This window comes from Biomphalaria glabrata, chromosome 2 (assembly GCF_947242115.1).
Source record: "Biomphalaria glabrata chromosome 2, xgBioGlab47.1, whole genome shotgun sequence".
NCBI classification, from domain to species: domain Eukaryota; kingdom Metazoa; phylum Mollusca; class Gastropoda; family Planorbidae; genus Biomphalaria; species Biomphalaria glabrata.
Genome location: NC_074712.1, coordinates 36,524,164 through 36,542,811, shown reverse-complemented (window position 1 = coordinate 36,542,811; position 18,648 = coordinate 36,524,164). Strand labels below are relative to the sequence as shown.

General features: G+C 32.3%; 2 protein-coding genes across 2 annotated transcripts; one reads left to right on the top strand and one right to left on the bottom strand.

Annotated features, from left to right (window-relative positions):
- Positions 1-559: 559 nt before the first annotated feature.
- Positions 560-11,757, top strand: LOC106052576 (DCN1-like protein 3). Its single transcript, XM_013208028.2, has 2 exons — positions 560-775; positions 5,970-11,757. The coding sequence occupies exon 2, from the start codon at positions 6,005-6,007 to the stop codon at positions 6,890-6,892; it is 888 nt and encodes a 295-aa protein (XP_013063482.1). The 5' UTR covers positions 560-775; positions 5,970-6,004; the 3' UTR covers positions 6,893-11,757.
- On the bottom strand, positions 11,295-16,419 carry LOC106052490 (uncharacterized). Its single transcript, XM_056020293.1, has 3 exons — positions 16,271-16,419; positions 12,946-13,120; positions 11,295-12,557 (listed from the first exon to the last, which is right to left on the bottom strand). The coding sequence occupies exons 2-3, from the start codon at positions 13,105-13,107 to the stop codon at positions 11,718-11,720; spliced, it is 1,002 nt and encodes a 333-aa protein (XP_055876268.1). The 5' UTR covers positions 13,108-13,120; positions 16,271-16,419; the 3' UTR covers positions 11,295-11,717.
- Positions 16,420-18,648: the final 2,229 nt, after the last annotated feature.

Genomic DNA, 18,648 nt, shown 5'->3' with positions numbered 1-18,648 from the left:
TCATAGAATTTCATTATGATATTTTCTCTAACAATATTGAAACCTGCCTTTTTACCTGCCTGGGTGGACCACTTCTGGTTGAATGTAATACCGATATTCTTCTGAAAATATTGAAACCTGCCTTTTTTTCCTGCCTGGGTGGACCACTTCGGGGGCCGATTTCGAGTTTGTGTGGAAACTGTCTTGTAACCTTCGTGTTTTTTTTTTTTTTAGGGGGGGGGGGGTACAGGGATACCATAAGAATTAATGATTGAACGTATGAATTACCTACAGATGAGATGCTTTTCCTACTTCACAAACCGTGAAACCTAATCTATATTAAATTATGAAAAATATATTTTATAACTTTAATGCAATACGGGTTTGTAATTAGGACTATTGAAAATTTCTAAAAAAAAAATAGCAACATCATTTATTGAAGAAATTAGTGTTGTGTTGCTGTTTTTTTTCTATCTAATATAGTAATAAAATAAAAATTAAAGGTTGTGGGTTGTATGCGAAAATGTTCTTCATAGCTCTACATTTTTAACTCTGACGTTCTGACGTCATATCACAAACAGGAAGCTATCTTTCACATCACAGCAGCTGACGCCTTTGTTGTTTCTGTATTACGCTGCTAAACTATTTTATAATTAGATTAACTGAATCCTCAGCCTCTATGAAATGACATGAAAATAGAGCTGAAGGAAACTAATTAAATAACAAATGGCAGCCTTCTACCATTCCTCGTGATGCATCTAATTGTAAAGGAATTAATTGGAACGGTTTTGAAGGGGTTGGTAACCAAAACTAAAATAGTAGAGTATCTTTAATCTTACGTTTATCGAACAAGTTAAGCTCATTCGCCGACATTTTTTATGTTTGAATTTGTGTATCTCCGTAAAAATTAGACCTAGATATAAACTGATTGTATCTGTGAACTCCTCATCCATTTTTCTTTAAAAGTAGACATGTTTTATTCTATTACTACTCATAGTTAAACTTATATTTGATGTTAAAGTGGGTCAGGTCGATGATTTCAAAAGCTTAAATTATCGAACACTGTTTTACCTTTATCTTATCTTATCGAACATATTAAGAACTTATCGAACACACGAGAAGTATGGTGTTTTAAAAGTGTTATAATCTTAAAATTTTGTGAGAAGTATGGTGTTTCAAAAGTGTTATAATCTCTCTATTTTTTTTTATTTATATCATTTTCTTTTTACGCCATGTCAAGACAGACATATTTTAGTCATTTTCACATGGTCCACATCGAAGGAATCTATCACTGATCAGCTCTGCTTAGAAACTGATGGTGCTAAGCCCAGTAACGCATTACCGTAGTACTTATTTAGGTCTAAGCTATTTTGAGACATAAGGCCATTAATAAATTAAATCCAGATATTATTTATTTGAGGGAGAGCCTAATAAGCTTTGGTAGCCAATAGATAATCCCGCCCTCCCCAAGTCACTGCAGGACACAACAGTTTACTTGGTTGACCTAAAAACAAAACATATGGTACGCGGCCCTACGTAACTAGCCGCCGATCTAGCTTGCTCAGTGTATGTAACAGCCCAAAAGTCAGTGCTAGATATTTTTCGATCTGGGCGGGGAAGGAGGGGGTTGCTGAAAAGCTATAAATGGTAGCTTGCGAGCTGTGTTACCTATAGATGTAGATAGATCAGCCCTCCCTAAACCACCTGGTTGACCCCAAAAAAAAACCCACTGTATTTTAGAGCACGCTTAGTATTTGTCACACACACACAAACAACATATCTATATATCTATCACGCCTAGTGTTTGTGACCTATTTAGCGGCTTGACTGTAGGTACTCGAATGATGGCTCCTCCCCCTTTCCCCTCAACATTGTTCTTACTACAACTTGAACAATGTTTTGGGGCTGTGTTGGTGGCCTGGTTTACACCTGTGTGTTGGGCTGTCACTGACCTTTTTTTTTTGTTGTGTGTTAGTCTGGTGGCTGCGTTTGGATTGAGTCTTGAAATTTACGTTGTTACTTTGCACTGAAAAAGTGTGAATGTTGGAGAGTGGAATTGCGTAAGAAGAAAGGGCGGGTAAGGGGGTGTAGGCAGAATAAGAGAGTGGTTAAATGTGTTATTGTTATTATTTTGAGTATTTGTGATGTTTCAAAGGAGTGTCTTTGTAGCGCATTATGAGCTTTATCATACTTTATGGTAATATATATATATATATATATATAATTTTTTTAGACCCTGCGCCACACGTCTAGATCGAGAAGCACAACTGACTGTATTTGAGGCTGATGTCACATTTTAATGGTCGATCAATTATTGATGATATCTTGATACAGTGTCTTGACTGTTTCTCTCTAGCCCCCCCCCTTTTATTTCAAAATACCATATCTATATTCTATACCTCCCCCTTAGCCCTTTCGTTTTATTAATATCTCTTCACATCAAGCACATGCGCTAGGTATTTGTTTATAACACATCGTTCAGAAGTTAATAGAATGGGGCATCTGAAAAAAAAAACACAACTGGATATATTCTAAATTCATTGTTCCTGTGTTATATTATAAACTCATTGTTTCTGTGGTATTATAACGATGTTAATAGAATCAAACTATATGTGTCATAAAATCAAGCTTTTAAAATGGGTACAATTAAAGCATATCGATGTAAATCTATTTACTTAGAAAAATATAGCACATTTACGGTAAACCACAAATAGCTGATACAAATTGTAACACATGGGTAATTTATATCTCTACTTTGCATTACATTATTTTAAAAAATAACAATTAAAATATATATATTTAAACATTTTGTCTTCTTTGGGTTATATCCCTTTGATGTTTATTTTTAACATTAAAATGGTGTTCGATATCTTACGAAGCTGAGATTGCTTATATAAAATCAGCTATTATCGAACACCCTCTTTTTAAACCACAATTTTCATGTTTAGGTAGCAAAGGACACTGTAAAGAAAATAGTTGCAAATATTTCTCAGCCTAATTAGAAGCGTATTATATAGGTTTTGTTGAGCTGAAGCATCATTGGCATTAAAAAATACCCTTAACCCGAGACTCACTTCACTCTTCCCAAGAGGTCAAAAAAAGTGAAATTTTTATACCAATATTACCAATGCACTTTGAATATAAGTAAAAAAATTATCCTCGGGTGAAAATGAAACTAAATATAACGTAACTATAAAGAAATGGACGATGCACAATAGGAATGGACTAGTTTCGTCATAATCATCGAAATAAAGGAGAATTTTAAAAAATACAATGGGGTGTTCGATAAGTACCTTAAAATGAAGGTGTTCTAGTAAAATTAACTACTAAACTAGACTCTTTAACTTCAAGTTGGAAACCTGTATTATACTATTATAGTGTATAAATACTATAAACTGTATTTTATAATTAATAGTATACTCTCACTGTATTATTTTGTATAGACATAGATCTAGCCTTTCTAGCTAGATAGTAAGTTAGATAAAGAATCTTTTCTAGTATTTATAATATTTATGACTATAAGTAGGGAGGTGAAAAAAAATTATCTTTGAAAAAACAATGTTTCGTTAGTACATCATTAAAATAGTTTAAAAGAACTTTCTAATGGTGTATAAATTATGACTATGTTTAACAGTAAGAAAGTTATGATTTTTTTTTGTGTCATTTTGACCTAATATTGGTTGACATGGAACAAGTGTTGAAGTGAGGAGAGAGCTTGTCGCTGGCTCAGCTGGCGAGACACCCCCCCCCCCCCCTGGTCAAAAGTTAAAAAGTTGGAATTGACGATAGATCTACTTATTAAATAAGAAATTTAATAGATCTAGTATTCATAGTAAATTTCTAGCTCACAAATCTGATTTTATTTATATTTATGAACTTCACTTGCTTAAAATGTAAATGTTGATGAAATAAACAAATTATCGGGTCTAGGACAAGATCTACAAGAAATGTCAGAGAGGTGGGAACAAAATGGCGATGTTGTGATGGCAGAAAATAACAAAATATTTTAAAATTGGGATCAAAATCGCCTGAAACAATTTTTGTAAAAACGCATTTGAAAAAAAATTCAAATGCTTTTTTTTTTTAAATTGCAAGGTAAAAACTCTTTAAAAAAGTATCTAGATCTGTAGCTAATAATATCTGCTACAAGATTATAATTTCACTTGTTGGTGACAAACAATATCTTCTATTTAAAAAAATGAAACCTGAAAAGTCCATTGAGGTTAATGTTTTTTGTTTTTTTTCAAGTTTGTATGATGTTGACAATAGATCGATCTGAAAATTGGTAGGAATATAGCTAGACACATGTACTATTAGCAGGAAAAAAAATCAACATGGTACGACTTATCTGTGATGAGTATCAGCAAAAATAAAAATGTAAATACTTTCAATGCAAAATATTTAAATAAATATTTTTTTTTTTAAATTCTTAAAGACATTATGTTAAAGACGTTATGTTTTTTTAATGGTAGTGTGTTGAGGAAACAATGCTTAGGCTTAGTACCTACCTGGTTGATCTATAATTAGGGTGCCAAGGAGGGACAGAATAAGAGAGAGGGAGAGCAGGGTTGTGTCTGTCACTGTGTTTGTTAATTGTATTAGCATATTTTTTGCTTTAGTAGCCTATTTCTTTAGATTGCCTTTGCCTTTTAAAATTGTGTAGCACATAAGTGAATTGTGGCAAAATAGTAATAAAATAGTGTAAAAAATATGTAGCGTGGTTTCACAAGTCTTACTGATCAATTTGAGACTGATCTCACACCTTGTCCATGATATAATTGAACATGGTCGATGAATAAATTATATGAACATATCCTCAAGACTTAACACACAAAAAAATGTATTCACAATTTCACCACATGCATTTATTTCTCCCTTGTCCCCCACCCCACTCCATTACATTTTTTTCATACACTACTATGTCCATTTCTCTCTTTTTGTATCTCTTACATGAAGTCAGAATGTAAATAAATATGACATGCTATATTAGGCTATAATAAACTTGCCACAGTACAGCTGGACAACTTAAATGGAACCCATCATTAGCCTAGCATTATCTTTGCCTTCATATGTACCCACATGCAGCGATATTCCTTCTTTTTACCTATTCACGTCACACTTGGTTTAACACCATAGGCAAATAACAAAATTATGATACCCGTGCTACACTATGGTTAAAATATTATTTTTTGGGGGGGCTGAATACTCTTTACATATTTTTGTTTATTTTGTCAGTCATAGATCTAGATATGCATTTTATTTACAATAACCCATTTTCACAAACCCCTCAAAAAAAACAATTCACTCACCCTTTTAATATTATATTGACTGTGACACTTTTTTTTTAGGATTTTGAATTTTTACCTTAGAATAGAGTCATGCTTGAAGCTCTAGATCTAGTCATTTCAAAATTGATCTACACATTATCATTAACTACAATCTTTAAATTGAAAGAAAGTAAGTTACATACCAAGAAAGTGTTCATAGGTGCTTAAGTGAAAGGAAATATTGTTTTGTACTTAAGACATTCTACTTGTCAGGGTGTGTGGCTGACCGTTAAAGTGCTTGGCTTCCGAACCAAGGCCTAAATTGTGCCAATGTGCCTAAAATTAAAACTAAAACTCCGAACCAAGGGTCCCAAGTTTGAATGCTGTGGTTTCTATCTCGAAAATTGTTCTAAGTTTCAGTTAAGTAAGAATAGGTTAAATTTTCATATTTTATTGCCCACGGCAAGTGGGAGAATTAGTGATTATGAGTGATTAGTACCAAGAATTTTATATAGTAGATAATTTTTTAAAAATAGAATGCTTTTGATAAATAATGAAACATTATGTGTAAATGTTGCTAAAAAAAACTTATCTCCCTTTCCCTTTATTACTGACCTATCGTAATACTATTATATACAAGTCTTTTTAATATTTAAAAAATGATGTACTTTGTTTAAAAATTATACACAAAAAAAATTAATTGACTCCCATTTTTTCTTCTAGGTTGCTAGGATGTGCTAGTAAGGGGGACCAGCTTGATGTCAATGGGTCAGTGCTTATCTCCGTGTTGTGAGAAGCAGGGGCTGAACAGTCCAGTGAGCAGTATAGGTGACACTGGCCATCCCAATCACTCACGCACTCAGTACCTAGCTGGCATACCAGTGAGTGACAGCAAAGAGAACTGCGCTGAACCCAATCCTCCAGTCACTACACCCAACTCAGAGTGGAAAATGTTTACACCCTATCCCAAACTACCTCCTATAAAAAAGCAGGGTGTTGGTGTTGAGACCAAGCGATTGTCACTCATGTCTAATCAGGTCTTTGAGAATAAAATCTTGTCACTTTTTGACAACTATAAAGATAAAAATGAAGATTGCATTCTAGCGGATGGTATTGAAAGGCTATGTATGGACCTTGAAGTCAAACCAGAAGAGTTTATTGTTCTTGTGCTTGCTTGGAAATTTGGGGCTGAAACTATGTGTGAGTTTAAACGTTCAGAGTTTGTTCAAGGTTGTAAAGCCTTGAAAGTCGATTCACTTAGGGGCATTCAAAGCAAATTTCCAGAACTTCTTGTAGAAGTGCGTGATAAGCAAGCATTTAAGGATCTTTATCGTTGGACCTACAAATTCGGATTAGATAGTGCCTCAGGTCAGAGAACGTTGCCCACAGATATGGCAATTAGTCTGTGGAAGCTTGTGTTTTCTCAAAATGAGCCTCTGGTCCTCCAGCGGTGGTTAGAGTTCTTGGAGAAGCACACCAGTATCAGGGGTATTCCAAAAGACACATGGGACATGTTTCTTAATTTCACAGAACAGGTCGGGGAGGACTTAAGCAGCTATGATGATACAGAAGCCTGGCCCAGCCTATTGGATGACTTTGTAGAATTTGAAAATGATAGGCACAACCAGAATGTGACTGCAGATTGAAACGTTTAGACTACATATTGTATTTCCAGACAACATTAACAGTTTTTGCTAACATCCTATTTTCTAAATAATATTTCTGACAGATTATTGAAAATTTTGAAAAAAAAAAAAAAATGAAAACAACATTTAAATTACTTGACACTGATATCAGCAAATTCACAAATTGAAACCTTGATCATTATAATTAATTTAGAGATACATATTTTTTTTTCTTTCTTTCTGGTAATTTAAATATTTATTCTTGTTAATTACTTTTATTGCATTTAAAAACCAACAAGGTTCTGTTTTACTTAATAACAGATTGAAGTCAAGTTTTTTGTTTTTTTTTTTACTTATATTGTACATCACAGGACAAGTGATGGAGGTTTTTCTGCTTGCTTATAAATATTTGAGGGGAAACATTCTTTCTTTTAGTCACACTGACATATCTTTTTAAAAAAAAAAAAAAGTTGACAAGTTTTTATGTAATTGTTGTGTATTTGTTATTGTGTTGTTGTAACCCAAATCCTCTTAGATGTAATAAATTTAACTTGATAGTTCTTTGGTGATGTATTATGTCAAGTTTCAAGTGAGACATTTGGTTGAACAAAGTATACAAATTGTGACCCCCAGCAACAGTCAGTATCTTAAACATTTCACTTCCAACTCGTCAGTGTGATTTTGTTTCACTAACTTCTAGTTACTTATGTTTTAAAGTTTCTTTGTGAATAACATAAGCGACAATATATAGTTTTTATATATATTTTACTTCAGATGTTTTCTTCGCAAAACCTCCTTTTTTTTTAAAAAAAAAATTTGGTATTTGACATATCAGAAACATTAAATGGTTAATTTATAACTAGGTTTTTAACTTATACCTTTATCATAATGTTTTTCACTTTTTTTTTTTTTTTTTTTTTTTTTTTTTTTTTTAAAGCTTTTAAATTGAAATATATTTTACTCTGTGATGGTATGCATATTATTGCATAAAAAGGTTCTTGTAGATTTTATTTTTGAGTGTAATGTATAACAAGTTTAAAGGCATAGTTACAATTAAACTCTATTTGTACATCTATGTTAGTCTAATAAGCTTCTGACTTAATACTTAAAGATGAATTACCTCTAGTAAAGTTCTTGTCTTGATATTATATATTGAAACCCCCCACCCCCACCCCCGGAAGCACTTGCTGAACCTGTATTACATTATGTTGATTTAACCCAAAGCTCAACTAATCATTACAATCTATCTCATTAAAATTAAGGATCAGTTCCAGCTGATGAAAATTTTAAAATGAAAAACCTACAGTACATGGTTGGGATAAATGCATCAATCAATGACAACAAGATTTTTTTGATTGAGATTAATTTTCTTTTTTTTTTTTCCCCACACTGGTCAAACATTACTAGTGTTCGTAAAAATTACACACTAGTCCTTGCTGATACCACGAATCTCAATTATAACACACAGACTTTCAGATGATTTAATATCTAGCATTTAAACTAGTTTCAGACATCTCCACATCACAGGGCCTTTGAAATTATTTTTCTCCATGCATGCAATAATAAATTAGATGTTTGTAAGTGTTATATATGGTATGGGATATACATGTTTGAAATGTTACATGTATGGAATGTATACATGTTTTATATGTTATATATTGTATGGGATATACATGTTTAAAATTTTATATATATATATATATATATATATAGTATGGGATATACTACTTGTTTGAAATGTTTTATTGTGTGGGATATGGATGTTTTTAAGTGTTAAACTGAGCTGTTCTAAATTAGAGACATATTAGAGGCTGTACTTTTTGGTTTAAAGAATGTGATGGCAAATTATGTGTTTAATTGTATTAAACTTAAATCTTAATTTTCTATGCACTTTTGAGTGCTATGACATGAATGTAGGTTATCTGCACTAAGTATAATCAATAAGACAATAAATGAAATGATTCTACTTAACTTTTAAAAAAAACATCAAAAGCTGATTTTAAAAATCTACTCGACATCAGCTTGTGCTGTATCACAGCTAAATTAACTTTTCCAGTGGGGAAACTTTCTTGAGTCAAAATGTTAATGATAATTTAGATTTTCAAAACTTCAAACTTCACAACAAACACAAAAGATGTCTAGTTGGCATTCATAACACATTCTCTCTTTGATTTTGCTTCATTCTCTTCCTTTTGTCAAGGTCCCTTCATTTCTTTATATTGCTTTCAATTACTTTCTTTATTTCTAAATTATTTTTTTTTACTTAAACTTAAGCTATCGAAGGAAAATGTATTTAAAAATAAAAAAACTATTATTAACTCTTTTGTCAAGGTCCCTTCATTTCTTTATACATGTATTGCTTTCAATTACTTTCTTTATTTCTAATTTTTAAAAAAAATTTAAACTGGAGCTATCAAAGGAAAATGTATTTAGAAAATAAAAAACTATGATTAACTTGATTTCAGAACATTTCCATTATGTGAGATAAAAATTTTCTAAATACTGTGCTGTGTGAATTACCGGTATATTTATTGGTACTGTAAAATTCATGGAAAGTTGAAGCTGTATAATAGAAAATAATTATAAAAGGCTGTATGAAAGGAGACTAGTTATCTTGTGCAAATACAAACCTATGACAAAGTATTTGTTTATAAACACTTTCAATTTGTTTATAATATTGTGTGTATGATAGTCAAAAAAAAAAAAATGATTCAGATATTTTTTTTTATGTTACTCATTAATTTATATTTCTTTGTTGGTTGTGATTTTGGCCAAATTCGTCTATTTCAAATCTCAGAAAGTTTCAATCAAAATCAATAGACAGAATTTTGATGATAGTTTTGTTATCATTTGGTAATAATAATAATAGCTCTGGTGATAGTTTGTCAATCTACTTTCCTTAGTGTACCAATTAGAATTTGATTTTTTTTTTTTTTTTTGTTAAGTAAAACTTTGTTTTGTATGATGTTTTATGTGAACTTTTGCACTCCCCACTTAACAAGTTTTGTAACAGTATTTGGCAGTGCTACATTTATGTTTTGGTGTCAGAAGTTTTGTTTCCTGCAATATGGTCTGGCTGGAGTAAGATACTCTCAACAACAACATTGTCAAAAATATCAACCCCATTGTCACTCTTACTCGTACTTAAAGAATATGTGTTGTAGTTTGACTCTGTCTCAAATGCTTGAAATACATTTTCCAAGTGGTGCTCATGTTTTTTTTCATATTGTAGTTGTTCATTTTATATCATAACTTTAAATTTTGACAACTTAGTATTAGAAATTAGGTAATATAAAATTAAAATTTATGGTCTACTGTGGAAAATTTTATAAAATTGTCAACTGCTAATATTCCAATGATTAGTGAAATTCTAGATCTATATTCCTACAGAGTGCACATGTCAAAGCAAAAATATTTATTCCTTAGTTATGTTTATATTTTTTGTTTTGTATTGTATGAAGTACCGCTGTATGTCACCTATGAAATTATTTGCTGGCCTGTGTGCCTTAACTATTGCGCTGTATATTTTATCCAGATGCCAGACTTGTGGAGAGATTGCTATTATTTATCCAGCATGTTCCTTCTCTCTATACTTGCTCAGAGACATGCCTAGAGAAAAAAATTCCATTTTAGTCCAACTTTGTTCTTGACCATCAAGCACTTGAAGGATCTGCGATAAGGGACAAAATCCATTATGTATTATATAAGTGGTGTCAACTACATGCATCACTGTTGTGCAATATCTTTATTAACCTGACAAAAGACTTTTCTGATATCATTTGTTGTGCTTAAATGTAGTCATTATAGTTCATGTATTTTCTTGTGTAAACATTGAAAGCTTCTTGGTCACTCCCAAAAATCCAGCTTTTGTTCTATGTATGTATTGTTATCATTTCATTTTTTTCTGTCTTTTTCTTTTCAAGTCATTGGTCTGTAAACAAAATGAACACAACTAATATACAAATGTGAAAAAAAAAACTACTCTTGTGTTTTTATTTATTTTTTAAATATTCATTTTATTTGTTTATTTCCTTACAAAAAAACAAAATGACAAAACAGTTTCAATGTAATGAACAAAAGATTTCAAAATGAAATGAATGATAGGAAAAACAAAAGGCAATGTATACCATTAATTAATTCAGACAATACAAAAACAGTTGCTAGGCTAATACAATACTACCAGTTAAGAGTTTGTGGTGTTAAATACCTTTACAATCACTTTAATGAAATAATTTAAAAATCAGCATTAGTATGTTGGGATATTAACCATTTTTTAAATAGAATAAGTAAAAATATATGATGTATACATAGTGTAAAATATCAAAGGACATCAGCTACACAGTAAGTACTGGTGTTGTACTTTATTTACAATTCAATTCTTTGCCACTATTATTCGTTTATGCTACAAAGACACTAAACTACCTACAGGTACCGGTAATAAAAAAAGTAGATGAGAAACCTTTCACAGTATTCAGATTTTCAGAAAACAACTAACACACTTAGAACCATTTGTAGGACATGAACCCATGACTAGCCAATGTAAGTGAACTTGTTGCTAAAGTGATGTAAGTGGGTGGCCTAAAAAAAATGTTCTAAGTTCAAGTCTGAGTTAACTATTGTGCTCTCTTGCAGTAATGCGTGAATTCATTCAATAAAAATAAACAACTCATTTTCAGTTCAACTGTCACACCATCAAGTTCACAAATTCATTTGCATTTCAATGTTAGCTGTGAATCTCCTGCTAACATTTGAACCATACTATGTGATGGAAACATTCCACAAAAGTTGGTCAAAGAAAGGTAGGCATAGCTTACACAAATGTTTTCAAAACAGTCCAAGATAGCATTTAGTGTTGGGAATGATCATTGTCTTGTGGCTCGTCCCAATTTTCTTCTTTCAAATTACCATCAATATGTTCCTCATAATGATCTTGGTCATCTTCATCATGATCATCATCATTGTGCTCCTCTTCCTGCTCAGTCTTTTCTGTTGACTTTTTCAAAGAACTTTCAAGAGTCTTTAGTCCGGCCTTCTCTGCACGCCGCTTTCTTTTGATTCTAAGCTTTCTTTTTTTCTCATCATCTTCCTCTAGCTCTGGGTCATCACTGATTTCATCTTCACTATCCTCTCCCAAATCAGTCAGGTCTGGTCCTTGGCGGGCTGTCCAAGTGTTGTAACCACCTAATCTTTGAAAATCTTTACAGACCCCAACAAGGAAGACTGGGGGCAACATATGCATAAGAACAGCATAGTCTTGATATTTGATGCATTGAACGCAGTTTGGATTCACAGACCAGATGCAATTTCGGATTACTGCTTTAGCTTCCGGTTGTGGTAGACTGTTTACAGTACTATGCCCCCGAAAAATAAGGGAAAATCTTAAAGCGTCCTGAGTTTGTCCAAGCTTTTTTAAAACGGAGGGAAGTATTGCTGCTTCCACAGCCCTAGCTTTAGCTTCACAAACTGCTTCTACTGGCATGACTCGAATGGCTTTAGAGGTCTTGTAAGCATCAAATCTTTGTTCAGATATTTTAGCGAACACAAAATGGGCAAATTCTGCAGGATCCTCCAGATTAGATGCCACAAATCCACAGTTATTGTAAACTAATTCTCTTTGTATAAACTGTATTCCACAGCAGTTATCCTTATCATTACTGCTCTTTTTATTCTTTGCTTCCTCTGGACACTGCAATAGGCACAAAATTATTTTCAATGATAAATGATACAAAATGTGTGAAACTAAACTTGATGCTTGAATAATAAGTTTACATAATGCAGAGAAATAGTTCCACATGAAAGTGTTTCAGACTCATGGATGGTTAATATTCAAATCAATTAATTTAGCATTAAAGTGTTATTTAGATTAAAATAAAGTAATTTGTGCGATATAATTTGTATACTTAGAAATTTTTCCTTTCACACCAATCTTTTAATTATTTCCTTGATCCATTTAGTTCTTTGTACAACAATTTACCTACATTTCTTTGATTCAATCTCTTAATATTTATAACAAAATTATGAAATAACAGCACAATTTTCTAAAGTAAAAAAACAACTTGAAAGTAACAAATTACCTTGTATTCATAGTATTTTGGAGCAAACATTTTAAAAACTTTAATGATTTCAGCTCCAGCTGGTTTACTCCATTTTGATTTTGTTAAGCTAATCAAAAAACCTTTGTCTCCTGGTCCCAATACTTGACGTCTTGGGTCAATTTCACAAAGTTCTAATGGCATTTCTGTGTCTTTCCTGGAAAACAATGAAAATGAATAAAAATGTAGCAAAAAGTTAAAGATGAAGGTGTAAAGCAAGCATACAACAGTGTAACAACAGCAACTGTAGAGTGGAACTTTTAAGTCAACTTAGTGTGGACAGACACATTTGTGTAGATTTTAAATATCAAGCAGGAGCTCCAATTTGCTGACAATGAATTTGCTGAGGCTACAGCATCATTTGGTCTATCATCCTAAAAAAGTGGAGGTCATACTCCGGAAGTCCACCTGCTTAATGTTGTCAACAGCTTCACATACCCTTATACCTGTAAGGCAGTGTCAAACTATGCGCCACTATCTCTAAAAAAAACACACAAAAACTGTCACAACTACAGAATGTTATAATTATAACTAGTCTAGATCAAGACTCAACAGTAGTGACTACAGTACAGTCTACTCTAGTAATTATAGATAGATCTAGCTAGATTTCTAGATTATAATTTAGATATGATCTAGTATATTTATCTAGATCTATGACTATCTAATCTAGATTCTAGATCTATCTTATCTTAGGCTTATTATCTATTACATCACTTTGATACTATTAAGTTAGTTTGAAGTTAGTTAATCAAGACTATGACTACACGGTACACACTCTATTTTCTATATATCTACAGTTAAGACTAAGTTTAGTAACTTAAGACTTAATACAGTACTTGTACACTACAATTTGACTACACTGTAGTGTAAAACTAACAGACAACACTACAGTCAGAACAGTCTACTCTACAGTAAGTAACAATCCAATCATCAGAATTTAAACTAAAGACTAAAAGTTAAGAGATCGTCACATAAACTACGGTAAACTAATACTGTAATACTAACTAGGTTATTAGATCTAGTAATACCATCAGATCTATCTTATCTATATATACAGACGTTACTTCAAAAAATTTAAAAAGATGATGATTTCGTCTGGGAATTTTGCTTAGTATAAGTATACTAGACATATAGGCTACTACTACTAGATACAAGTATACTTATACTGCCTATATACAGTACTAGATTAGTATAGCATATATGGCAGTGTCTATCCTTACTATTATATATAGTATTATATATATATATATGCAGCCCACCATTACCAAACTTTTTTTTTAATGCGGCCCTCGATACAAAAATGTTGCCCACCCCTGGTATAGTTAATACTATATATAATAGTAAGGATAGACACTGCCATATATGCTATACTAATCTAGTACTGTATATTGGCAGTATAAGTATACTTGTATCTAGTAGTAGTAGCCTATATGTCTAGTATACTTATTCTAAGCAAAATTCCCGGACGAAATCATCATCTTTTTAAATTTTTTTTTAAAAATATATATATCTTAGAAAGATAAGCTTGCTGTGTAGAATGTCTTTTATTTTAATTCATATAAACACTGTATTAGAATTTTTTAAATTGCTGTTGTCTTTTTATATCACAATATCCCCACAAATATACAGTTGTACTTAATGTGCAGTATTTTACTTCTTACACTCGTGCATAATGTTTCTTAACTGTGAAACTATCTTACTAGTTGTTACCCCTGTGTGTGACTGTTGTCAAATTAAAGTCAGTCAACATTGACCAGTGATTAGACTTGTTTAGTTTCCACAAAAAATGCTTGCTCACTGAATGAGACAATTTATGTTCCGGAAGTTAAATGTCGGGACGAGCGAAGCCTTCCCTTGTGGTGGAGCATCACCAGAGAATGCTGACCATGTCCTTCAATGATGCATACTAAATCAAGGGACCCGAACAAGACTCTCCAAAGACTATTCGGAGAACTGCCTGATCTGGAAGAGACTACACGGTTCATCTCAAATATAGGATTACTGATCTGAACCCTCCAACATGTAAAATGAGAACGAAGAAGAAGAACAGATGTATGTGTATTGTGTACCCAAATAGTGGGAACAGCAGCAAAGGTTTTTTAAGTGTGGAACTACAGCTTCTGGCACCCAGTGGTAGTGATGATTGGAGCTTCTCTTTGCTTTGAGTTATGTCATCTAGAGCTAAATCGGCTTCTCTTAATAAGAATTGTACTTTTAATCATTTCACTAAAGATAGTTTCACCTTTCAGCAAAGGAAAATGACAAAAAACTATTTTTTTTTTGCTTGCCTGTAAAAATGGGAAAGCCATGTTTGAAAAGATTTAACATGCATTTGCACTTCATATGTAAACAATCAATTGCAACAGTAATTATAAAAAACATTATATTTTGTCATCCACTCTTCATCAGAAATATTGGTAACAAAGCCACAGTCATATGTCCTTCAAGTAACATAACAATTTCATCCTTGAGATTTTATATTCTTCTCCTTTGCCTTGCCCATGCTAAGGTAGTGGATACATTGAATTATTTATTCATAAATCAGAACTACCCGTGGTTAACTCCCTAGGCTGTAGAAAATATCATGTTTATTATAGAGTATTAAAATTTAAAATTTACATTATATGCAGGTTTGTTCAAACTTTCCTGTTTCAAGTTTATGGTTCTCAGTCAAAAAATCGAGCTCCATCAGGTTTTACACTTCCCATCTTGTTCCAAGCCTACCCAACACTCAGACATTGTGTCTTGAATTGAGTGTATTGATGTATAGCCAATAAGCATAATCTTCGTTTACTTAAAACTTTTTATAACGAGACAGTTTCCATAATTTATATAGATATTTTTTTAAAAAATATTTGCATTTTAATATCTATATACTGTGGGCACACCTGATTTCTGTAGGTGTCGGAGGGCCGCATAAAACACCTCGGCGGGCCGCGTGTGGCCCGCGGGCCGTAATTTGCCCACCCCTGAACTATACTATACTATAGAATAGTGTATAGACTTAAGACTATAACACTAGTATAGATAGAGTCTAGTCTATAGACACTATAATAGTATAGACACTATAGTCATAGTCGTACCGATCTAGTCACTATACTGACTATAACTATACTATAGACTCTAGCTAGTTCAACTCTTAGCTACTATAAACTATAATATTACTATAGTATTACTAAGGGCGTAAGGCTGACTAACCACTAAAAAAAGCTAGTCCTACCGTCTACGGCTACGCGTCATAACCATCATAAATCATCATTATCATCATACCATGTCAACATGAACATTCACTTTAATTGTGAATTACCTTTAAATTTAAAAAAATAAGTAGAATCTAAATCTATAACTTCTCGTATAGACTAGATCTAGGATATGAAATAGATGTAGATTTTAGATCTATCTAGATTCTAGATCTAGTACAATAAAATAAGTAGATCTAGATCTATGTAATGCAGTCAAAACCTCGGATTTTCTCGTTTTATCGAGTTTCAGTGCTCGCTATGCTGCCAACTCAAAACGTTTCCAGGAAGGAGGTTCCGGGAGTGGATGTACAACCGTGACCTCCGTGACCCCAGGCCGTAAGACTGGTTCGTGACGTAGTAGGTCAGCGACCATTGTTTTTTATCGTAACCAGAGCCTGACTGTGTGTTAGCATTAGCGCTTAGGCGAAGTGTTGTAAAATGTAACACAACCAACGTGTAGTTGTTGTCCTCATAACTATAAACAGACGTATTATTGAAGTAGACAAATTACTAGGTCTAGAATTAGATCCTCATAACTATAAACAGACGTATTATTAAAGAAGACAAATTACTAGGTCTAGAATTAGATCCTCATAACTATAAACAGACGTATTATTAAAGTAGATTAAGTACTAGATCTAGACTTAGATCCTCATAACTATAAATAATAAACAGACGTGTTATTAAAGTAGACTAATTACTAGATCTAGACTTAGATCCTCATAACTATAAACAGACGTATTATTAAAGTAGACTAATTACTAGGTCTAGACTTTATGTATTTACTTAACATACACACTAAGTGATTGAAGACTGCTTTGTGTGTGTTGTAAACTGTAGTGTGTTGTAAACTGAACTGTAGCACACCTGGCTGAATGTTTGCATTAGTGCTTAGGCTAAGTGATATAGTCTGTAACTCATTAACGTGTAGTCATGTATGTTATGACTTTTCTATAAACAGTATTACACCTACATATGTTATTAGAATATAAAATTGATAAGTTGCTTTACAACTTAATGTACACACTAATGATAACAAGCATCACAACAGAAATAACACAACATGAAAACAAATGTGTGGTGTTATATAGCAATTTTATTTGCAGACAAAAGATACCACTTTAATGAGTTAAGTTTTTATTGCAATTGCTTAATGAACATATGGAAAAAAAAATATTTCAATAATTTACAATACACATTTTAAAAATACAATGATTACATATAATGTTAATGTGATTTAAATTATATATATATATATATATATATATATATATATATATATATATATATATATATATATATATATATATATCATGTTAATCATCAAAAGCATAAAAGTCAATTAATTATGTATGATGTTAATAATTAAAATATTATTAATATACTGGATCTAGAAATATTTACTTACTTTAGAGTTCTCCTTTAATGGTACGTAGATCTAATCCTTCTACTAAGCCAAAGGTAGCCTATTACCGCTGGCCATTTTTTCTTTCTCAGCCACCATTCATCATCTTTTGGACATTTTGGTAATCGGAAAGCATATCTGCTAGTAGTGCTAGATCTAGATCCTTTACAAAACGAGACATTTGTTCACCATTGTAGATCTAGAGTTTTAATCCATGATGAATGTTTTGAAAAGTCTAAATCATATTTAGATGAAGATTCTATTTGTTTCAAAAGAAATCTTTCTGTCTATGTAAACTACACAACAACACAGTGATTACGTACACACGCATCATCAGTGACGCATAACCTTGGCCTCTGACCAGTGATGACGTGGGCCGCGATCTGGTCAGAGCTAAGGCTTTCTATGTCGAAGGCGCCGGTACAACCACGTACGATTAGGCCTATACGTCGTATACGATAACGTCCCCTTTATTTTAGCTTGTCGTCTGAGTGAACAGAAACATGGAATAGAAACAATAGATAACTATACAATCTTCTATGTTCATAGACTCTTCGCTAGTTTGAATTCAGGTTGATTCCTTTAAAAATTACATTTAAAAAGCGATCACCCATTTCTGTACAATCCGGCCCAAAAAATTGAGTGCCATATGATGGGCATCCAATCATACCTTTTTCCAAGGCTTTTGATCAAGTTCACCACCATAAATTGCTTTAAAAAATAAGATATTTGGGCATTGATGGTCCATTGCATCAGTGGATTAATGATTTTCTGATAGGAAGAGAACAAACTGTAATAATAATAAATGGCTCTAAATCAACACCGATAACAGTAAACTCAGGTGTATCTCAAGGAACAGTTTTAGGTCTACTACTATTTTTAATTTACATAAATGATTTTCCAAATTGCATTAGTTCAGGAACAAAAGTCAGATTATTAGCAGACGATTGCATAATTTATAAAACAATAAAAACAACACAAGATACGCAGGGGCGTATAGCTAGAGATTTGGTGTCCCGGGCGGATTGACCTTTTAGG